Genomic DNA, 17,139 nt, shown 5'->3' with positions numbered 1-17,139 from the left:
CCAAGATTTGAACTTGTATTTTACCTTTAGTTTTTAGGGAAACCAAGCACTGATGTATTTCATACTTCTCAATTGAGTCTCGACGCAAAACTTTTATCAATCGAGTCCCAAATGTTTCAATTAGGTCCTCTGTCCAAGTCCGATAATTGTTCCATCAAATTTTATTCCACATAAAGCCGTTTTATTGCGCAGAATACATCACCATATATTTGATTGATAGAATGGCCCATTGAAAAGTATGTGAGACATTAGGGTTCCACGTGTCATGATTGAAACCGTTGGATACACAATTAACATCACAAAAACACCAAATGAAACACTTGTATCACCTTCTATTGGTGGGCAAAACCCATGAATGAAACATCCAACAAAAAATATCCTACTGGCCCATTTGGTCCACGCCAAGTTGTTGATTAGATGTCTTCCTTCTTGCTTTTTTGTAATTTTCCTAACAGGGCCGAAACAATGCCAAGGATTATAACATTTTTGGAACTTGGTTGAGGTAAGACTAAACCTAGTTGCATACAATTATCATGAGATTCCATCTTGAATTGCAATATCACCTTTACACCTTTCAGTTTGATCACAAAATGTTGAAAGCATTTTACAATACATTTTCTCAAACAGAAAATGTAGGTCCAAACCTATTTTTCAAAGCCAATAAAGACAGCCATGCATGTTCTGGGAAGCTAAATTGATGGTTAAATTTGTCATGTAGTAGGGCTTGTGTCGTACATGAGTTTTGAATACCAATGACAAGCAATACAAATCAAGCATTTGCAAGGAAGTGTGCTTGCTACCAAAATCTTCAGCGTTATCTAGATAGATACCTGTGTATAAATAATAGTCCATCTATAACATGTCCTAAGAGTTTTTAGGTTACATGAAGATTAAAGGGGAAAACGGGGGGGGGGGGGGGGGGGGGAACTGATGGGGTTATTTAGATGTGAAGAAGGACACAAACTCGGTTTCATGTGGTTACCTTGCTTCACGCTCAATCAAAAAGGAAGGAAAGAAAAAAGAAAGAAAGGTTGCATAATAAGTAGCCCAATTTTATTTCTGCAAACTGTGCACTTGGCCTTTATCTATTATTTTCCAAAGAGCAGCCTTGGCTTCCTCTAGAGTTTCAACAGCATGCCCATCTTCAAATGATAGCCTCTGTATGTTGAACTACAAAAGAATAGAACGTTCTCTATAATCACCAGCATAAACACATCACCAAATACAGGCTTGAAAATGTTGTTGGATGAAAGGATTACCTGAGCCCCTTGACGGACCCGAATATCAGTTCCTTTACTGTCTATTGATATGAAGGCAGCATCATCTACCTCCGTGTCAGAGGATAAGAGCTCTTTAAGCAGTTTTGAGAAAATTGCATTTAGTTCCTGTAGCAAATGCAAACCCCAATACAATGAAGCCCACAAAGTACATGCTGGCAGATATTATCATCGTAGGGAAAAATGCAAGAAGATTAGCACTAGACCCCCTATAGACTCACAGTCAGAAGTTCATGTGATTGTGTTGTATGACTTTTTGTTAAAAGAAGAATTATTACCATGCCAGGGGGCACATGAGATCCAAGAGAGTGGAAAGTTAAAAGACCACCAAGTTAACAATAGTTACAAACACTCACCAGAACAAAAGGCAACAATCATGAAGTGCCGAGCTAATTTTTGACACATTCAAACTTGACTGGATTCATTTGTAACCCTCAAATATTGTGTTCAACATTGGCCTATTTATACCTAAAAGCATGATTTTCCCGTTTCACCATTCCCTTCTTCTGAAACATTAACAGCTGTAAATGTAATACATTGGACTAAATGTCATGAGGTACTAAGCTTATATCAGACTGAATATTCTCAGATGAAACACAAAAGTAGAATGATACCATCAGCCTGTCTCCTTAACATAATGCAGAAAATCAAACTAATCAGTATTAACAATTTAGCATCCTTGATTGGATAACACCCAAAAGAAAGTCTCAAATGAGCTTGTAAGACCACAGAGAATAATATATATATATAAATAGAGAAACACAACAACAGAATCAGTGACAACTTCCATACATATACGCACATCTTCTCTATTGAAATTACCAAGGGTTTTCAAGATCACCTTGAGATTTTGCTCCCCTCCATCAACTGCAATCTTATCAGGCTGAAGGGCCTCATATTCCTTGACATCAACCCAAGCAACAGTGCCAAAGCCTCCAATAAAATATATGTCACTGGAAAAAAAGTGAGATCTTTAGACATCTGACTTTTCATCTTTAGCAATAAAAATGAGCTCGGAACATAAGCTCGTGGACTCCAAGCTAATTATGCACCACTAACAACAAATTTACTGACATGTTTATAAGATGTAAATAGTATATTAGAATGCCAATACATTCACAAGTTTTGTGAAGTTAAATCCTTTGTTAAATTTTAGGTCCTTGCTCATTCAAAAAAATATCTCAAAAACAGAGCACACCAATATTCAACTTCTTTATAGTTGCTGTGCTCCACAGGCCACAAAACCAATGAGCATGCAAAACACCGCAATGGTTTGCTGCCCATGTTAAATCCATCTAACAAGAAGGGCTACAGAAAAGTAGAATTTGGAACTAATTTTATAATTAAAATTTAGCGCAGCTAATCTAAGCAGCTAAAAGCTTAAAGGACATCTAACTAAACCACAATGTGCTGGATACAAACCTTATGTTTTGCAACCTGAAATAGTAGAAATTCCCCCATTGCTGGGTAGGCCCTTGTTGATGTTTTGCAATGTACTGCTTATGAGCCCATTCCTGGCAAACATGAACAGATATTATACTCAACAAAGAGAAAAAAAGATACTCTAGAGCAGAAACACCAAAACAAAAGTGAAGAGCAGATGCATATTTCTGACAAAAATTAGTGCTGATTCTTTAGAGAAAATTCTGTTTGTCTCAACAAAACAACCCGTTGACAGTTAGGTTCCAACAAAGAGTAGTCTCCAATATTAAACAGTAGAAAGGCGACGGTAGGAATACCAGAAGAATGCAACACTCAATAGAAACTAACGTTAATGTCAAAAGAGATCCATATAGACACTACTAAAACTGAAAACTGATCATGCTGCATGTACCCTCGCGTTGTGCATCTTGAAAGAAAGGAAATCAAGAAATCTACCCTTCAAGGGCATATAGCAAAACCGTACTTTATAAACAGCAGAGAGAGAGAGAGCAGGGGGGAATTACCTGTTGGTGTTCTGGGAGAGGAAAAACATCTCCAAAGATTGTTACCCTTGCATTTGATAAGCCACTCCACCCAGGAATCTATGAAACCTAACTGTCAATAAAGTTCATAAATGGAGAACAAAAACCACCCAAGATATTTCTAGAGTTAAAGAGCAAGTGCTAACCTGCACAACAAGTGTGCATCTGGGGTCAGCTAGCAAATTCCTTGTGTGGATGGCCAATGGTGAAAATGAAAAAATAGGATCTACAGATTGAGAAAACAAAATGATTAAATGAGTCAAATCATTTGCAAACATCTGTGCACACTAGGAAGATCGTTCTTAAATGTTCAAATGATTGTCCAGAATCAAGAGTATTGGATCAAATTCTAGCCCAATTCGATAAAAAAACACTTTAATAGGATTCTTAAAATGTGTTAGATCTTTTTAGCCAAACTAACTATACCATTTAGAGGTAATCAGGAAGAAATATTTATATGTATAATTCATATAGCAAGTTGAATTGCATTATATCATATAACCTTATACCGCTGTATCTTGAGAAACAAAGAAAAACAAAAAACTATATGTATCAATCAACTATGAAAATTTGACTTACGCCCCATTGGATCTGGTGCAAAATCCACCAAGGAACCAAATGGATATCCTTCTCGTCGATGGTGCATTCGAGACATTACAGTGCACAGATGAGCAAATCTAGCCTGAATTACAAAGAAACACAAGTTCAGAACTAAGAATAAACATAAGTTCAGAACCATTATATCAAAGACATAAAATTAGACAATTCCAGGCAATGACTAGGTTCTGAAGAAATAAAAGAATGGCCATTACCTGCTCCATCAAATTGCGGACTGCCAAGGCTGGTCGAGGTAAGCCATGAGCCGATGTAGCACTCTGCACTCCACCAGAAATTGGTGTTCTAAAAAGCCCAGCTCTGGTTCCCCCACCGGTTCCGCTTCCATGTGGTACAATCAGAGGTGTTTCCACCTTCAATATGTTCTCTGCATCCTTTTCACTACTTTCACTTTGCTCTATGTTATCCTTCATAACACGAGATAAGCCATCACTACTTAGCCAAAGTAGCCATTTGATACATCCAGTTATTGTCTAACTCATTAAAAAGAAAAGGTTCCAAAACATCATATAGGCATGCGAACACAACTCTGATCAAAGAAAACAGACATCCCAAAACCCATGTTATCTCATTGTTATCTACAGTAATTGGAGAAACTGACCATTGGTTTCATCCCCCAGATTCCCTAACAGCCTTTAACAACTTATTATGATCAATGAATGATAAGAACAATTACAACATTAAAACAACAAAACAAAACTATATTTGACAGGATTGCGTATTCCTAGTTAGTAGTATAAGAAATTGTGAAATTCTCAAGCTCAAACTGGCCTTAGCAGCTCTTCAACTCAGTTTCCACAACTTCCTTACCACCAAATATCACCTCAACATATCACAAACCTCAAGGTGAAGAGCAAAGTTGTTCTCTGTTCCACAACATCTTCGAAAAATTCTTAAGCTAATTTATTTTCAATCTCAAGAGTAAAAATCCTAGCTTTCCAAATCCACTTGGAGGATAGAAATCATCAAACTCTCTAACATAAAATTCAACATTAACTATTTCATTTAACCTTGCAAAAACTATAAAATCAAAGCCAAAATACACAAAAGATTCATATAAACAAGGAATAAAGCACTTTGTCTCTGAGTGCAAAGAAAAAACTACCTGAGGCAAGGAGAGAATGTCATCGGAAAAAAAGCCTAACCCATTATTAGTAAACGGCCCCTGATCGTCAGCATCACCTGAAACATCACGTGCTAAAGCTTGAAGACGAAGGGAAGAGAAGTGGGGAGTTTCGGCAAATTTGAGAGACCCGGTTGGCTTAGTGTTGTATAATTTGAATGAAGAAGAAGGGATGTTATTGAGAATTGGGTATGTCTCTGAGTTAGTCATAAAGACTGTTCTTGAAAGAGATTCCATTGAAACACGGAAAGGCTGAAAAAAGAAGGGTTTTAAGACAGAGAAGAGAAGGCGAGGAAAAGAAAGAGAGAAAAGGTGACAGACACAGGAGATTTTGTGAACAAAAGATGACCCAATCAGGTATACTGCAGGAGGCTAGGCGTGAGATTTTCCTAATGATACTTCTTTGTGTTGTTACTTTATTAGCATTAAGGTTAATAAAGGAGAATATCTAAAAATAAAGATTATATCTTTTGTGGTAATTGGGTATGCAATGGCTCTTTTCTTTATTTTATTCTAATAGTTTTTATCTAATTGTAAAACTCTTTAATTTAGGTTTAGATATTATTAAAAAAATATATAATTGACCAACTAAAATCAAATTCTTTTTCGATGTTTTGAGTGAGGGTGAAGCCAACTACTTGGTTGGCCGCACACTGAAACAAGCCCCTAGTTTATTTACTTAATAATTCGCTAAAAAAACAAGTTTAACCTAGGGATCATGTTTGTAATAGCTCTTTTAAAGATGATTTAAAATCTGCTGGACTCCCATTGAAGGAAAAAAAAAAAAGCTTGCGGCCTATGGTAACTGCTATCACTTTTCTTTCTTTTTCTTTCTTTCCTTTTTAGCATCTGAAATTTTGACAGCAAAAGTGAAGCCCAACTAGTTTCCATTTTCAGTTTTTGGAGAATTCCAAGTCTTGTGCTCAACTATTATTTTATTTGGATGCATTTTATAAATTATTTCCAATGTTCTTTGAAAAAAAGCACTCAACTTGGAGCAATACAATGCAGGTGATATTTTGAGATTTTTCATGTTTAAAATTAACGGTACAAGTTTCAATAACCAAGAAGCTTGCTTGCGATGAGTCCCGTATTTTGAAGAAACAACCATGGTGTATAACCAGTCTTCTGTACATAGCTTTATGAAAGCTAATGTTCTTAAAGAATTGGAAAAGAAATCTCAGAAATCTATACAGCATAGTTCAGATGGCAAATTAAAGAAGAAAACTAAAAGCACAATCACATCTTCGACCATCAGTACCTGGGAACTACAAAAAGCAGCAACGTTGCATGACTAACTTGGTATTAATAGAGGAAACGTGGTAATATGTGGTTCGGGATAAGTAGAGAAGTTTTTGGTCTGGACACTGCTAAGTGCTAACTATACAGGTATCACATCAACATCTGATGTATCTTCATGTCTCAAAACAATACCGTCAAGGCTAGCTGGAAAGATGCATCTGGGCCATTGCCATCCAGTTGCCAATGGCTCCGGAGGCGGGACTATCATAAGCACATTTTCATTTCTCTGAACAATTCCCATCACGCTAACAGTGCTGCCTTCTTTGATGTACCTGCAATAGCCATGGTTGCAGTTTCATCAAATCAATATTTCTAAAATACCTAAAAACATTTTGATGGCTATAGATTCTCAACTAATAAAAATCTTGATGGATGCGTTGCTATGATATGGCATATAAAAAATTGCTATGATAAACATCTAAAAAGCTTTCTGGTTCAAGCTCTCCCACCTATGGGTATGTAGTGGGATAAAACACTTTGGTGATCTAATTATTAAAGAAGAGACCTTACCCTTCTTTCAATCTCATTAGACGCTCATCACCCGAAAGATTTCTCTTTCCCAGCCACCTGACAAACTCTGGAGACAGGTTTTTATTTCCAGGGTTAATATCAACAACAAAGGACTCATCAACAAAAGGGGTTACCCTCGTGCCACTGCCAGTTTTGATCAATGCTCTTAAACCAGATTGGAAATCAGAGATGTAGAAATCAACAACATGTGTCTGCAAAACAAATAAACAAAAAATGTATATAAAACTTTGAGATAAAAGGTAAGGCCACTTGCTACAAATGAAGGCATCCATTGATCGTTGCAAATTTTTTAAAAAGAAAAGGGAATGTGGTGAAAGAGGACAGAGGAAGGGGGCTTTGGTCAGTGAGAGGAATGACAGTTTCAAAGGGGCACACATCCAGATGTTTGCATAAGAACAGTGTAGCCAACTTGCAGGAAGCTAGAGTTTGTGTGAAAATCTTTACTTGTTTGAGGGAATAGTCTCTTCAATGCTAAATGCTGTAAAGAGGCCTATTCAAAATTTCCAAGGAAACAAAAAAGCAGCACAGCCGAACAAAAACACAAAGCCATCTTCTCACCTCTGATGATCTCAGTCCCCATGTAAAATGGCGGTGATTAGGGTTGGCTGGTTTTGAACCCCATGCACGATACTCATATAATCTTGTAGAGGTATAGACACATCTAGGAACTCTTTGGAATGAAGACTCCAAAGGGACATTGCCACAGGTAACCACCTTCAGCGATTACAAGACAGTAAAATGCTTATCAATTTCAAGTATGAATGAGGAAAAAAAAAAACAATTCAAATATGATTGATTTCCACTTGAGAAATACCATACATGCCTTTAAGACACAAATATTAGAAAGGACAATGAACGACAATTAAAGGATTGTTGACTTCAGGAGTAGAGAAGGGAGAAAGAAGACTCAGGGCAATCAGTGGAAACTGGCAAGAATGTAGATCTCAATCTACATTGAATGCAAAAATAGCATAAAGATATCACACACATCCGCATAAAAAAAATGAACAATGAAAGCATCCAGTACATACCCCAGAAACTTTCACATATTGTCCATTTTTTGCAGTTCTGAGATCAGTATCAGGATAACGGGCAATGAACTCTATGATAGATCTACTTCCCCGACACATGTTCCAAACAACTAATGCAGCAACTATGACAAAAAGAACTGCAACAACAACGAGGAGGATGGCGTTGTGAACAGCTCCAAGAATAAAACCACCAGCAAGCAATCCCATCACAAAAATCAGTATCACCAACCATACTACTGTTTTTGGGAAGTTCTTCCTCACAGAATAGTCATCATCCTGACTTAAAGTAGTCACAGCTGGGTTGTTACCAATGGAGGAGCTGTTTAATTTCATTGAACCTGTGGATTCCAAGGGACCAGATACTTTCCGAGGAGCACCGGAAGAATTTAATGGTCCTGAAGAAATAGGTCCAGATGTTATGAGACCGGTTGCTGGCAGGGCTGATGGAATAGATCCAGAATTTTGTCGTGTTACTCCACCAGATTGAGGGCCAGAGGACTTCTTTATGGGTTCCCCATGTTTATTTAGTGGTCCAGAACTCGATTTCTTTAGTGAAGCTGAACCAGGCAAGCCTCCAGAGGGTACAGGACCCGATGTGGTATAGCCAGCACGAGGAGCAGCATTTGACATCATTGAACCTGAATGTGAAGCAGCCCCTGCAAAAGATCCAGTCCTTGAAGGAGGCCCAGTTATTGGCCCAGATTTCCTAGACTTGGAGCCTTCCGAAGGGATAAACATTTTCCCCAGCTCTCCTGATTTCTTAATATCCCCACCTGTATAAGGCATGGCAGCTGAGCTCATTGTTGGAGCCTTTTCTTTTGGCTGCTCAGGTCGACCAGATACAACAAGGCCATTGCCAAGTCGGTGAGACGGGTATCTGGAACCCATGAAGCTTCTTTAATAAAACCCAATAAATCACAAGATGAGCTAGAAAATTGCTGATATGATTCTCAATGTCCCGCTGAAATTTCAAAAAATAATAATAATAAAGCCCTTAGTTCTTTATCAACCACCAAAACAAGCATCACAACCAGCATAAACTTAAAACCTTGTTTGCAATGAGATAAGAATTTAATTTAAGTATTTGCACTGGCAAGTGAAAAAAAAAAAGTGACAATGCAACAAGACTAAATTCCTTTCAATCCATGCTAGGTATGAATCTGTTCCTGAGTGCATTTCCACGACAATAAAAGATGCATGAGAAAAATCATGTATTGTATATGATTCTCCAATAGGCATGGAAATTGTACTCCTATTGTGATTTATAAATCAAATATTAACTGGTATGTTCATCAATTTTACAGCGCACAATACTGTTAAGCTCATCAGCAAAAGGTTCCAAATAATAACAAATTTAGAATGCACTCTCCTACACGGTTTTTTGGTTTGATGGCGTAGCTCATGAAATCTTGGTCTTGTTCCATTTCTTTCCATACCCTCGTGAAAATTCCGAAACATCGTTTCTTGTTTGGCTGAAAATAGTACAAGCAATGATAACAAGAAGAATACCCGGATCTTAAAGGCGGATAAAAGCAGTAAAACATGATACTCTATCCTACATGTCCACATCGCAGAATCCCGATGCTCAAAACATGTATGGAAAGAGCTTCAATCCTATACAACAAGTCAACCCTGGATTCACAAACGGGTAAAAACACTCCAAATTGTTAATCTTTCTTAATAATTCCTCCAAGAAGTTTCAGACAATTAGTATAAATCTAAAGTTGTCCACTTCATGGAAACATTAAGAAATACTAATTTCAACATCTTCAACCAGCCAAGGAGGCCAAAAGACACAGAACAAAAGTATCAATCTTTAAGAACTCAACACAGTCAAAGAAAAGCAGTAAAAGGAAATGGCAAAATGGTAAGAGAAAAGACAGTAGTGTTAACTGTTATGGTAAATACCTGGGGGAAGAAAATGGGAGTGTGGAGGATTTCAAAGAAAAACAGCTGTTGCAGTCAATAGTAGTAGCAGTGGCTGTAGCTGTACAAGCAGCACTGACTGAGATCCCATCTCAGTACAAGTCATCATCTTTCTAGAAATCTCTGTTTTTTCTCTCTTCCTCTCTCCTGAAGGATCAGCAACAACTGGTGGGTGGTCTCTACCTGCAGAAGAAGCAGAAGGGGGTGAAAAAAACCCACCAAATTATAACAGAGAATGGAGTAAGAACGAATTTTTTATTATTAATTATTAGTATTAGTAGCTGAAAACAAACCTCTCACCTTCTTTCCTTGTCTTTCTTGTTTACTTTCTTTTCCTTTATTCTCAAGTCTCTCTCCCTCTCTTCCTCTCTCTCTCTCTCTCTGTGGGAGTAGAAACTAGAAGGGTAAGTAGAGCGGCTGTCCCTGTTAATGTTGTTTGGCAATGGGGATTATTGTATTGGTTATGTTGTTGATGGGCAAAAAGAAGGTTACCTCTCTAAGGACTTCGGAGAGGGAAAAGTTAAGTTGTTGCCCTCCTCTGTGTGCATCAAGATCGCGATTGGTTGTCCTAACTATACTTTCAAATTGTTGTCCTAGTAATACATCAAGGTTGCTTTGGTTTTAGAATAACAATTCAAATATATAAAATAAATATTTTTTTTTAAATAGTTTTGGAGTGAGACAGGAAATATTGCCCGGGAATCATTAAAATTTCTAATTAATCTCCACTTAAAGATGGTTTTTTTAGAGGGACACAAGAGATATCTTCTTTCTATATTTATTCTCTGTATCTTTTTTATTTTGTAACAATAATCAAATAAGAATCATAAATATATATATATATATATATATATATATATATATATAATGTTTTTTTAACAATTCTAGAGTGAGATATCAAACATGTTTTTTTTTTTTATTTTGATGTCCATATTTTTTTATCTCGAGATAATAATTAAATATTATCTTTAAATCATTAAAATTTATAATTAATCTTTATTTTCATATATTAATGATGGATTTCTTAAAGCCAGACAAGAGACACTGTTTTTTTTTTTTTTTCATTGCTTATACTTTTTTTTATCTCGTGGCAATAATTAGATAAAAATATAAAATAATTATGATTTTTTTAACAGTTTTGGAATGAGACACCGGACATGTCTTTCTATCTCCATTATCTTTGTCTATTTTTATCTTGAAGACAATAATCAAGTATTATTATACAAGAATTATTTAAATTTCTAATTAATCTCCGCTTTTACAATTTAAGGATGATTTTTTTAGAGTGGGATAAGAAATACATTTTCTGATGTTGTCTCTATTATTATTATTTTAATCTCTTTACAATAATCAAATAAGAATCATTGAAGTTCTTCAATTTGTGTTTTAATGACAGAATAATTGTAAGCAATTGAAAGGTTATCATATGACATGGAGATACGTGATATATTTGACGTGGCACAACATTTTCAAATGAACTTACTTGTTCATTACTCTTTTATTTTTATCCATTATTTAATAATTTTGATTCTTATAAATCATTTAAAATTATTTTTATTAACATTTTTTTTCATAAAACAGTAATTGTTGGATAGACTCTCGAGCGATGCTAATCTTAGCAATGTATTTATTTAGATTCACTTTCCAACAAAATCTTATGGATTTCATTAATAAATCTCATGACTTTATTAATTGATATTTTCAAAATATATTGTTTTAAAAAGAGAAGATAACGTTCCATAATATCAGCATGGTTCTCATAATCCAGAATGATACGAGTGGCGAATACTTTAAAAACCATGAACCAATTCACCTGTGTGTAAGGTTGAATGAGAACCTGTTCTTTCTTTTTTTGAGAACCAATTCTTGTACCCTGTAATAAATTCTGACTTGACTGATTAATTCCTTAAAAACCATTGCTGGCGAGTCCAGAGCTGAAAGGCCTAAAAACAATGTTGTTCAGAATTTGATGCCTATCGATAGGCTTATGGCATGTACAAATTTGATCAATCGTTTGCATTTTCTAGCACAAGTTCTTCAGGAGAAAGTCAAAATTAAACGTTCAAGCAAGCTCAAGCCCCGTTTCCTCCAAATATCTGGCTTTTGATCAATCGTTTGCTTTTCCCTTGAAATCAACCCCAGTCAACATTTCAGTTTTGGACAATATAGATGGAAAAAATCTTAATTTTACATCATGGATCTTCACTTGTAAGGTAATAAATATCGTTGCTAGTAAGATCAGAAAAAATACATCAATCTCAACTTCACGGTACATCAATCATCAGTGGGAGGTCATCACAAAAAGAAAAAAGAATGGAGGTTGGCTTTTTTTCTTATAGTACTGAGAGCCGATGTCCTGAAAGAATTGGAAAGAAATCTATACACCGTGTAGGAGGGGAAATCGACAAAGAAAAATAAAAACACAAAACACATCTTGGAAATCAAGTTCGATCTGGATACTGTTAACTACACAGGTATCACATCATCATTTGATGTGTCTTCACATCTCAAAACAATACCATCAAGGCTAGCTGGAAAGATGCATCTAGGCCATTGCCATCCAGTTGCCAATGGCTCCGGTGGTGCGACTATCATAAGCACATTGTCATTTCTCTGAACAATCCCCATCACGCTAACAGTGCTGCCTTCTTTGATGTACCTGCAAAGGCCATGTATGCAGTTTCATAAAATCAATATTTCAAAAATACCTAAAAACAGTTCAAATATAGATCTCGTCTAATAAAAATCACTATGGATGCCTTACTTCGACATGGGAGCTATAAATACCTAAAACCAGTTCAATGACTATAGATCCTCATCTAATAAAAATCACTATGGGTGCCTTACTTCGACAGGGGAGCTATAAAAAATTGCTATGGTAAACATCTAACATGTTTTCTGGTTCAAGCTCCCATCCAAGGGAATGTAGTGAAATAAAATACTTGATGATCTAATTCTTCAAGGAGAGATCCCTACCCTTCTTTCAGTCTCATTAACCGCTCATCACCTGAAAGATTTTTCTTTCCCAGCCACCTGACAAACTCTGGAGACAAGTCTTTCTTTTCAGGGTTAATATCAGCAACCAATGAATCATCAACAAAAGGGGTTATCCTCGTGCCATTGCCAGTCTTAACCAATGCTCTCAAACCAGATTGGAAATCAGAGATGTAGAAGTCAACAACATGCCTCTGCAAAACAAAACATACAAAAAATATATTGTGTTAAAACTTTGAGATTTGAGGTAAGATCACTTGTTCAATATGGAAACACCCACGCATCATTGCGAATTTCAAAAACTAGCATGGAATGTAGAGAAATAGGAAAGGGAAGATGATGCAGCAGAAAATCAAATAAGAAGGGCAAGTGGATCATCCTCTATATTCTTTCCTAGTATAAGAGATCCTAGCAATGATTTTCATTAGTCCTATTTAGAAAAGAATATTAAATTGATCGTGACTCCTATTTCTTAACGTAACCTACCATGAATGATAGGGAGTGATTGTTATGAACAAGAGAATACGAAGAAGGCTGGAAAGAGTGCAACAAGAAGCAACAGCAGCAAGTGCACTAATGGAATCACACTTGGAATGTTAGTTTGGAAGTTATAATAACTGTCAGTTAGTAGTCGTAATCAGTTAGGATTAGTTAGTGGAGTAAAGAATGGCAATTCATTGTATATAAAGAGAATTGTACGAGACTTCAAAGGTAACAATGAGAATTGTTGAATTTTGTAGACTGTCCGCTATTCTCTTTCCCTCTCTATTTTCTCTTCCTCTCTGTTCTTTCTTAATCTGCTATTCTTCTTCTCTCTCTTTTCTTTCTATGCTCTCTTCAAATTCTTCTTAATCATTAGTTTGTTAAGGGCAAGCCTTAACACTGATTAAGAGTTTTGGGGTTTTTGAGAGCCGTCAATGTTTTGAATAACTATTTGCTGCTGGTTTCTGCACCAGAAAGGGGGTTGGTCAGTGAGAAAAGAATAACAGTTTCAGAAAGGCACATGTCCAGATATTTGGAAAAGTACAGTTAGCAAACTTGCAGGAAGGTAGTGTTTTTGTGAATTTGTTCAGGGGAACTACTCTTCAACACCAAATGTTCAAAAGAGATATACAAAAATGTTTGCACAAAAAAAAATGCATCACGGGCAATTTAAAATACACAGCCATCATCTCACCTCAGATGATCTCAACCCCCATGTAAAGTGGTGATGGCTAGGGTTGGCAGGTTTTGAACCCCATGCACGGTACTCATACAATCTTGTAGATGTATAGACACATCTGGGAACTCTTTGGAATGAAGACTCCAAAGGGACATTACCACAAGTAACCACCTTCAGCAATAACAAGACAGCAAACATTCTGATTAATGACAAGTAATTATACATAAGAAGAAAAGAAAAACAGTTCAAATATGATTGGTTCCACATACCATACGTCTTTAAGAAACAGATATTGGAAAGGATAAGGCGGTCATTAAGGCATTACTGGATTCAAGTGTGAAAGAGGGAGAAAAAAGATGCTGGGCAATTAGTGGGAATCAACCAGAATGTAGGTCCCAATCTACACTGAATGTAAAAGTAGCACACAGATACTAACCATACACAAAAAAAAAATGAAAGCATCCAGTACATACCCCAGAAACTTTCACATATTGCCCATTTTTTGCAGTTCTGAGATCAGCATCAGGATATCGAGCGGTGAACTCTACAATATATCTTCTCCCCCCACACATATTCCAAACAACTAAAGCAGCAACTATGACAAAAAGAACCACAACGACAACAAGGAGGATGGCATTGTGAACAGCTCCAAGAATAAAACCACCAGCAAGCAATCCCATCACAAAAATCAGTATCACCAACCATACTACAGTTTTTGGGAAGTTCTTCCTCACAGAATAGTCATCATCCTGACTTAAAGTAGTCACAGCTGGGTTGTTACTAATGGAGGAGCTATTTAATTTCATTGAACCTGTGGATTCCAGAGGACCAGATACTTTCCGAGGAGCACCGGAAGAATTTAATGGTCCTGAAGAAATAGGTCCAGATGTTATGAGACCGGTTGCTGGCAGGGCTGATGGAATAGATCCAGAATTTTGTCGCGTTACTCCACCAGATTGAGGGCCAGAGGACTTCTTTATGGGTTCCCCGTGTTTATTTAGTGGTCCAGAACTTGATTTCTTTAGCGAGGCTGAACCAGGCAAGCCTCCAGAGGATAAAGGACCCGATGTGGTATAGCCAGCACGAGAAGCAGCATTTGACATCATTGACCCTGAATGTGAAGCAGCCCCTGCAAAAGATCCAGTCCTTGAAGGAGGCCCAGTTATTGGCCCAGATTTCCTAGACTTAGAGCCTTCCGTAGGGATAAACATTTTCCCTAGCTCTCCTGATTTCTTAATATCCCCACCTGTATAAGGCATGGCAGCTGAGCTCATTGTTGGAGCCTTTTCTTTTGGCTGCTCAGGTCGACCGGATACGACAAGGCCATTGCCAAGTCGATGAGATGGGTATCTGGAACCCATCAAGCTTCTCTAATAAAACCCAATAAAGCACACGATGAACTAGTAAATTGTCGATATGACCCTCAAAGTCCCACTGAAATTAAAAACGAAGCAGAAAAGTGATGAAGCGGTTACTCCTTTCTCAACCATTCAAATTAGTCATCATAACCAAGCACAAGAGAAGAATATTATTCCAATATTTGCACTGATAAATGAAATAAAGAAAACAAAAACAAGAAGACTGTACTGCACATTTATGCTAGGTATGAATCTATTGCTGAGTGCATTTCCAATACAATGTAGCAATCAGTGAAGATGCAAAAGAAAATTTGTGAATTTTATATGATTCTCAAAGAGGCACCCAAACACTACCTTTATAAATCAATAGGTTCGCTATTAACTACTAATTTCATCAAATCTACATCATTCTCCAACAAACACACTGTTGTTAAGTTCATCAACAACTCTTGTAAGAGGTTATAAATAATAAGAAAATTAAAATGCACTACTCTCCTTTACAGTTTTTTGGTTTGATTGGTATTTCATGAAATCATCTCCTTGTTTTTTTTTTTCACCATCATCACTGAGGTCCCTCATAAAAATTAACAATTCAGTAGCTATAATGATGTCTAGAAAAAATATCCAGCAGTAAAACATGACACTCTATTTTTAACTGCAAGCAATTCAGAACATTTCCCTACATCAACCCACATTGTAGAAATTCAGTAACTTCTAAACGAAAATTCATGCATCCAGACACACGATGCAACTTCAACACTTAAAAATCCATTTGCTTTTTGGGTGATCAAAACATGAAAAAGAAAATAACTTGAATCCTTGATGACAATCGAGTCTGATTCATTACATAGAGCACATAAAAAAGATCCAGATTATTAATCTCTCAAGGATCCAAATCTAAAGTTGTCAAAACAAATAGAATTCATTCCCAACAAACAAAACAAATATAACAGCAACATTTTATAAAAACAAAATCCCATATCCCAAAATCAGGAAATAAAAAATACCCCTATCAATATCGTCAATAAACCAACAAAAAACTGCAAAAGATCTAAACTTTATAGAGAGAAACATCAAATTTAAGAGTTCAATAGGGAGAAACAATGCAGTAATAAGGGGAAAAGAAGATTAATGGGAAAATGGGTAGAAAAGACATAAGTGTTCATGATAAATACCTGAGAGAAGAAAGTGGGAATGTGAAGGATTTGAATGGAAAAAAAGTTGTTGCAGTTAATAGCAGAAGTAGTGGCAGTAGCTAGGTAAGCAGCACTGGTTGTGAGATCCCATCTCAGTAGAAGTCACCATCTCTCTAAAAATCTCTGCTCTCTCTCTCTCTCTCTCTCTTCAAAGAGCAGCAACAACTGGTGGGTTGTCTCTACCTGCAAGAGAAGAGGAAAAAAGACCCCACCGAATTAAGAGAGAGAAATGGAGAAAGAAATGAATCTTTTACTGTTGATTAATAATATTATTAGTAGCTGAAAACAAACCTCTCACCTTCTCTCGTTTACTACTACTATTTTATCTGTTTTCTTTCTCAAGTCTCTCTCTCTCTCCCCCTCTGTAGTGTCTCTGGTACAGCTAATTTTCCCTTGTCTATTCATCTCCTTTTATTTTACTTCTTTGGCCCACCTGATATCCTTGAGCAATTTTTTATTAATTTATGTGACTTTTAGTTGTGATAATAAAATCTTATTATCAATAATGCTAATCTAATTGCATATTGTTTTAGATTTTTTGAAGGCTCTCGTGCATTCAAAAACTTGTTAAAGTTAACAACTTTACTCGTTTTATTTTAAAATTAGCATTGCTTTGTTTTCATTCTTTTCTTTTTGTGTAATGTAGAGAGGAAATGGCAT

General features: G+C 36.3%; 3 protein-coding genes across 7 annotated transcripts; all 3 read right to left on the bottom strand.

Moving 5' to 3' along the window:
- Window positions 1-679: 679 nt before the first annotated feature.
- LOC133696277 (uncharacterized) lies at window positions 680-5,405 on the bottom strand. Its single transcript, XM_062118428.1, has 9 exons — window positions 4,962-5,405; window positions 4,054-4,263; window positions 3,821-3,923; window positions 3,388-3,467; window positions 3,224-3,301; window positions 2,700-2,791; window positions 2,119-2,230; window positions 1,260-1,385; window positions 680-1,170 (listed from the first exon to the last, which is right to left on the bottom strand). The coding sequence occupies exons 1-9, from the start codon at window positions 5,214-5,216 to the stop codon at window positions 1,054-1,056; spliced, it is 1,173 nt and encodes a 390-aa protein (XP_061974412.1). The 5' UTR covers window positions 5,217-5,405; the 3' UTR covers window positions 680-1,053.
- Window positions 5,406-6,039: 634 nt separating this feature from the next.
- LOC133697632 (uncharacterized membrane protein At1g16860-like) lies at window positions 6,040-10,329 on the bottom strand. Of its 4 annotated transcripts, none has more exons than XM_062120323.1 (6): window positions 10,063-10,326; window positions 9,752-9,952; window positions 7,844-8,804; window positions 7,371-7,526; window positions 6,792-7,003; window positions 6,040-6,553 (listed from the first exon to the last, which is right to left on the bottom strand). In XM_062120323.1, the coding sequence occupies exons 3-6, from the start codon at window positions 8,729-8,731 to the stop codon at window positions 6,361-6,363; spliced, it is 1,449 nt and encodes a 482-aa protein (XP_061976307.1). In that variant the 5' UTR covers window positions 8,732-8,804; window positions 9,752-9,952; window positions 10,063-10,326; the 3' UTR covers window positions 6,040-6,360. The 4 variants fall into 4 exon arrangements, with proteins under 4 accessions (XP_061976307.1, XP_061976306.1, XP_061976310.1 ...); XM_062120322.1 differs by having other exon boundaries at window positions 10,070-10,326; XM_062120326.1 differs by lacking the exon at window positions 7,371-7,526 and having other exon boundaries at window positions 10,070-10,329.
- Window positions 10,330-11,975: 1,646 nt separating this feature from the next.
- Window positions 11,976-16,855, bottom strand: LOC133697468 (uncharacterized membrane protein At1g16860-like). 2 transcript variants are annotated; one of them, XM_062120031.1, is made up of 6 exons: window positions 16,778-16,855; window positions 16,459-16,662; window positions 14,399-15,359; window positions 13,941-14,096; window positions 12,746-12,957; window positions 11,976-12,428 (listed from the first exon to the last, which is right to left on the bottom strand). In XM_062120031.1, exons 3-6 carry the CDS (start codon window positions 15,284-15,286, stop codon window positions 12,236-12,238), a joined length of 1,449 nt encoding a protein of 482 aa, XP_061976015.1. In that variant the 5' UTR covers window positions 15,287-15,359; window positions 16,459-16,662; window positions 16,778-16,855; the 3' UTR covers window positions 11,976-12,235. The 2 variants fall into 2 exon arrangements, with proteins under 2 accessions (XP_061976015.1, XP_061976014.1); XM_062120030.1 differs by lacking the exon at window positions 16,778-16,855 and having other exon boundaries at window positions 16,459-16,719.
- Window positions 16,856-17,139: the final 284 nt, after the last annotated feature.

Source organism: Populus nigra, chromosome 6 (assembly GCF_951802175.1).
Source record: "Populus nigra chromosome 6, ddPopNigr1.1, whole genome shotgun sequence".
NCBI classification, from domain to species: Eukaryota; Viridiplantae; Streptophyta; class Magnoliopsida; order Malpighiales; family Salicaceae; genus Populus; species Populus nigra.
This window is presented reverse-complemented; position numbering and strand designations above follow the sequence as displayed.